Source organism: Neurospora hispaniola, assembly GCF_033458365.1.
Source record: "Neurospora hispaniola strain FGSC 10403 chromosome Unknown B0T23scaffold_15, whole genome shotgun sequence".
In the NCBI taxonomy this organism is placed as follows: domain Eukaryota; kingdom Fungi; phylum Ascomycota; class Sordariomycetes; order Sordariales; family Sordariaceae; genus Neurospora; species Neurospora hispaniola.
The window spans coordinates 85,975-92,267 of NW_026944420.1; the positions used below are offsets into that span (position 1 = coordinate 85,975).

A 6,293-nucleotide genomic window follows, 5' to 3' on the forward strand; every position below is an offset into this window, starting at 1 on the left:
TATTAACTTTTAAAAATAAGATTTCGGATAACGTTAGTAATTTCTCTATTAGAATATTTAGAAGCTGGGGCTAATTACCTAAATCTAATGGGCGCTACTTCAATATAAAAGAGGTAAGATTTTAAAGGATCTTAAGGAATTTAAAACCGAATATTCGGAATTGCAATTCTATATTTAATAAGTATAAATAGCGGATACTCTTAATATTTTCGTATAAAGGGTTAAAAGTCGAATTTAAACCGACTATTATTAGTATTTCAAGAGATTGGAAATATCGAAGTAGGAATTAGCCGTAGAGTCGATATTTTTCTTCGAAATAATTTAAGGATTTTAAATTTAAAGTTAATACGAGGCTGATTAAAGATGAATAGAAATTCGGCGAAAATAATATATTATTAGTATAAAGTTTCTAAAATTTAGTAAAGTAATTCTATTTAAATCCCTAAATAGGCAGAAATTATAATAGTAATCGTTATATTTGAGGCGTCTTTCGGAGGATATATTTATAATATAAAGCGGTTAATCTTAAATACTTAATATTATACCGCCGATTATACCCTCTATATCTCGCGACAATCCTTTAAGATTGGAACCCGAAGCCTTTCGAACAATATTTTCTACGAATAACTATCCTTATCCTCTTTCAAACTCTACGATTTTAATTACCGCTATATAATTAACTATTTTCCCTATAAAGGATCTACTCCTATAAATTATATAGATTAGGTTATTTTCCGTCTTTTAGAATCCGAGAAGCGAATTGGTGCGAAACCGGGTAATTAAAGAGATTCGAAGATTTTCAAAAAGGTTTTTATATATTAGGGGAGCTGCCTTATATTAGATAGGAAATAACTATTAGTATTCGAGGATATTAAATATCTATTTCTATTTTAAACGAAAAGGATTAAAATATAGGATTAAAAGGTTAAACCTCCTATAAAGGACGATTTGCCCTTATATTCCAAGGGCTTCTTTAGGAGAGTACCGTAAATACTCTATATTCCCCTCCCTATATTTAGAGTAGGTAATTATTTAGCGGAGCTAAATCTCCTCTACAATCTAAAATTATTAGGATATAAGAGTTATATTTCTAGCCGGGAGAGTAAAATAACGTTATATACGGCCGGTAATATATTTATAGGAACCGGTGGTATTTAACGAGGAATAACGGATACTAGAATCTATTTGAATTTTATATTTATAATTAGGAATATACAATAGCAATTCTTAATACTAATTTCCAGGGTTAAGATACCACTATTTACAACATCGATATATATAATTTTATTATTAATAAAGAAATTCGATATTATATCGATATTCTATACCTATCGCCTCCTTACTAAATATAATTTCCGGCCTATATACAACCCGGCTAAAATAATAAAAAGAATTTTATAATTCTCTTCTCCTATATTTACTTAATTAAGAAAATTAAATTTCGCTTTTTTATTATCGAATAAACGTTTAGCATTTTATACTTTCGGTTCGATAATTTCTTTTAGAACTTCGTTTATAAATTTATTAATTAGAGTTATTCTATCTAATAGAAGGTAGTAAATTTTTCTTACTATAGCTTACCTTAGCTTCGGAGGGGGTTAATAATAATTAGTACTAATTTAGGGGAGTTACTAATTTATAATAATGGTCCTAAATTTATAATTATAGTCCGGTAGGCTTTTATAATTATTGATAAGAGAAGAAGGAGATACCTTTTATATTAACCTTAAAGGTATTTATAACCTTTTCCGATATATAAAACCCCTTTATTAATAGTTATATAGGGATGTTTCGCGCGGTTGATATAAAATAATTATAGTATAACCCCCTTAATTATTAATTAACCTCTTAAATATTAAAATATTCTAAACGTTGAAAATCCCTAACCGTTAGGCTAGAAAATTTTAAATAAATTTAGAACTTTAGAAGGAAGGTAGGAAAACAAAAAAGAAGGAAAGTAGGAAGACGAAAAGGAAAGAGAGAGAAGGTAAAAGAAAGAGGAGTTAATAAATAAAAGTTAAAGTATTTGGCGTCTCCTAATTTTCCTCTTACAACTATTACTACTATAATATTCTAAGGCCGTCGCTATCGCTGTCGCTATTGCTATTATTATTATTATTACTTATTATATTCTTAGGTAAAGTTTCGCTTATTTTTATTTCGATTCTTAAATTAATATTATTATTTGTATTATAAATTCAATTACTCAATAGTAGCGATGACGATGGTAACGATAGCTGAGATATAAGGTAATAAAATTTAGTAGTTTTGGATTTAGGCGGGCGACGGGCGAGAATTAAGGGAAGGAGTAGGCCTACTAACGCCTCCGCTTATATAAACCTTAATTTACTATAAGTTTAATAGTTAATTGAATTTAACGTTTAAGAATTATTAATAGTTAATTAGAAATTATAGATATTAATTAAGTACGTATTAAAAATATTTAATTATTAAAAATAGGCGGGTTACCTATTAATATTAGGACGGCGATAAATTACTTCCCTATATAATTATATATAATACTATTGAGAATTATTACGAATTTAATTTATATTAATTCACCTCCTAGAATTATATTTTCTTATTAAATTTTATAATATATTATAAATTCGCCGGATATTAAATATATTAGTAAATAAATTAGAAATATCTTCTTTAAATTATTATATAAGTAAGTATTTAATATACTTATCTATAATCCTTAAAAGAATTAGGAATAGGACGATAGAGGATTTTCCTACAATTCTAATTGGTTGTACAACTCTTCGGTAGTATAATATTATAAATCGGATAGTTTATAAATAGAAGAGGCGATATTAGATTAAATATTATTAAATGTAGTATAGACGGGCAGGACTAACCTTATATTCGGAAATTCTTTATATTATCGGGAGAAGTTAAGGATAATTTCCGTATTCGAATTAGGAGGAATTTAATTTATTTTATAATTAATAATAATTATTAAAATAATTGTAGGAAGGTAATACTTAGGCATTACGGATATTAAACTATATACTCTAATATATAATATTATAAGTACCCTAAAAATCTATCTTAATATCGGGCCTTAAAACCTCCCAAATATTAATTCCAAACCACCGGCATTTCGTTACGTACAATATAATTCTATTCCTATAGGAGAAATATTATTTACAGACAAAGGCCTCATTATATCCCTATATATATTGGGTATTATAATAATACCCGATACTACTTCTATAATCCTTAAAATCCCTATAAACTTTAAACCCATTTTAATTACTATATTATATAGGAAAAGTAGGCCGTAGTAGGAAAATCTATTTTTAAATATATATTATAATTATTAGATAATAATTATAATTAATATTTAAAAGATAATATATATTTTTTATAGGGGGTAAGCGTTATAATATAGTATCCTTAATTTTAGAGCCGGGTCGGGTCCAAATTTCGAAATTTCTTAAAGTCTCAAAGTCCTACCTTCCTTTACGACCTTTATTAACGGAAAGAACTAAGTATTCTTCTAGAAATAACTAATTAGTTTAATAGCTAAATAATTAATAAAGTAGTTCTTATATTTTTATTCTTATTCGTAACCTTTATTCAATTCCTATTTGTAACTAACTTTTTAAATCTATTCCGAAAGACCTTTAAATTCAAATACCGCCCTTCACTTTAAAAAGTTACTATTAAAACTATTAGAGTATAGAAGGTTATACCCTATACTAAGCCTTATACTTTTAAATTCTAAGGGTTTAGAAGATAATTAATATTTAGAAGATAATTAATATTTAAAAAACAATTACTATTTTCTAAATATTAATTATTTATTAAATAACATTTATTATAATTTAAAGTTTCCCGCTTCGGGTAAATTAAAGTAAAGTAAAAATAAAATTAAAACCTTACAATTTTACCCCTATTAGAATTATAAGAAGCCGAGAATATTATATTTTACTTATATAGGAGTCAAGCCTTACTCCGCTTAGAATAAAATCTATATTTACTAACTACCGAAAAACTCTTTAACGTCTATTGTATATTCGTATATAAAATCTTTAATTTAATTTAATATCTAATATATACTACTAGTATATACCTTATTATTAATTAACTTCTATACCTTTAAATTATCGTCTTATATACTAAAATACTAAACTATTTTATAAGCCTCGCAATTGAAAGGTATATACAATAGGGGCTAATAAATAGTATATCCCCTTTTAATACTATATTTAAAAGTTCGTAGCTATAAGTCGTTAAATAGTATTTTAGTATCTTTAAATTAAAAAGTATACGGTAATTTTATAGTAAAGTAAATACAAGGTATTTACTATATATAACCGTAAATAATACATATAAATTCAGTAATATTAAATTTATTAATTAAATTATTACCGGACGCGCTACTAGTACTTTAATATTTATCGACGGCGGACGCGCTACCCTAATCTTAATCGCTCGTTTTAACCCGCTTCAATACCCGTAGGGAGGGCGACTCGGGTTGTAAGGGGGACTAGTTCCGCTTATAAATCTTTTTAATATAAAAAGACAAAGGAGTAAAATTATTAATTAGGTTAATAAAGGGCCGGCTTTATATACTTCTCCGGTCTATCTATATTTAATAAAAATATATCTCACTACCAATATCCTTAATAATTCGCCCTACTTACTTATAAAGAGCTATATCTTTTTATTTATAATATTCTTTATAAGTTTAGCCTTAATTTCGTTACCCTTAAAGGCTACCTCTACTTTCTACTTATTCTATTACGTAATTATATTAACTTTATTAATAATCTAGCAATTACTACCTATCTCTTTTTTAATATATTGAATTTACTTATACCGATTATAATTATTAATTCATCGCTAATCCCCCTCCTTAGCGACTAGAATATCGCCGATTAGTATTAAGGATTTATAGCCGAGTTTAATTGCTTTTAATTCGCCGAGTATATTTTTAAAATAATTCCGGAACCCGATAAAGCGATAGAGCCCAAGAAATATAATACCTAATAGATTAAATGTACCAATATTAATAAAATTCTCCTTTCTACCCTTAAGAACCCTAATGTTATTATTACTTTATATATTAATAATTAGAATAAACCCGGTAGAAACCCTAAGGTTATATATAATCTTATTTAATTATATATTATTTGTATTACTAATAAGGCTTATAACAAAGTCCTCGCCGAATATTTAGCTATTAAGCGTATTAATTTTAATACTATAGTTTCTCTTTTTATTCGTTATACCTTGCTCTGTAAGCGTATCGAAAATACTAAGTTTAAGATTGATAACGATTTCGAGATTACTTTCCTTTATAATGTTATAAAGGCCGCCTACCCCATCGATGCTAAATACTAGGCAGCCGCTTTGGAAGTTAAAGAACTAGATATCGGTACCTTCCTATCGAAGTTTAGTAATATTAGTAATATTAAATCCCGTACTAATATTAACGTTAATATTTAAAAGTTGGCTAATAATACTAATAAGAATAATAATAATAATAGTAGTTCGGTTAATAAGAAGAAGGATAATAGTAAGCGAATTGATTATATTAATTGCGATAAGAAGATTTATATTATTTAAAAGTATATTTCCTATAGTTATTATATTAGTAAGAAGGCGGATGTCTATTAGGTTTATTACCCTAAGAAGGTACCCGATATTTGGAAACTTAAGAAGGATATAATAGTTAAGAAAGTAAGTAACTAACGCTAGTACTAGTACCCTCGCTAATAATATTTTAATTAATTTTACTATTCCCGCTATTACTAATTTTACTTTATTATATAGAGGTGGAATGTTTATAAGTATATCGGGTATAAGTAGTAGTATAGATTTTGCTAGAGCTCCTAGTTAATATTGTTGAACGTATTAACTGTATTTAAAGTAGTTAATTAATCGATTATTTCTAATTACAACTTTAATATACCTATAGTAATTTAGCTGAAGACTAATAGGCTCTAAGGTAATATTAATAATTAAATAGTATTCGTAATCTAGTTATTATAACTCTAGTTATGCAAATAATATCTTCAACCACTTTAAATAGTTTATAAATATATAATTATTACTATATCCAGCCGTTTATACAGTCGGTAATAGAACCTCGATTTATACTTACCATATTAGTACCGTTAAATTAACTATAACTACCCTAAATAATATTACTATTAAAGTTAGAATTAAAGATTGTATTTATAGTCCTTCTATACTAGTAAATCTATTAACTATAAGAGGTCTTCTCGATAACGGCATGGTTTGGGATATAAAATCCAACCAGATATCTATATACGGTA

At 26.5% G+C, this 6,293-nt stretch overlaps 1 protein-coding gene across 1 annotated transcript; it reads left to right on the forward strand.

The window, feature by feature from the left end:
- Positions 1-5,139: 5,139 nt before the first annotated feature.
- Positions 5,140-5,346, forward strand: B0T23DRAFT_301478 (uncharacterized protein; the record flags this gene model as incomplete). Its single annotated transcript, XM_062834311.1, has 1 exon — positions 5,140-5,346. A coding segment is annotated over one exon (207 nt), but the record flags the coding sequence as incomplete, so codon positions are not given.
- Positions 5,347-6,293: the final 947 nt, after the last annotated feature.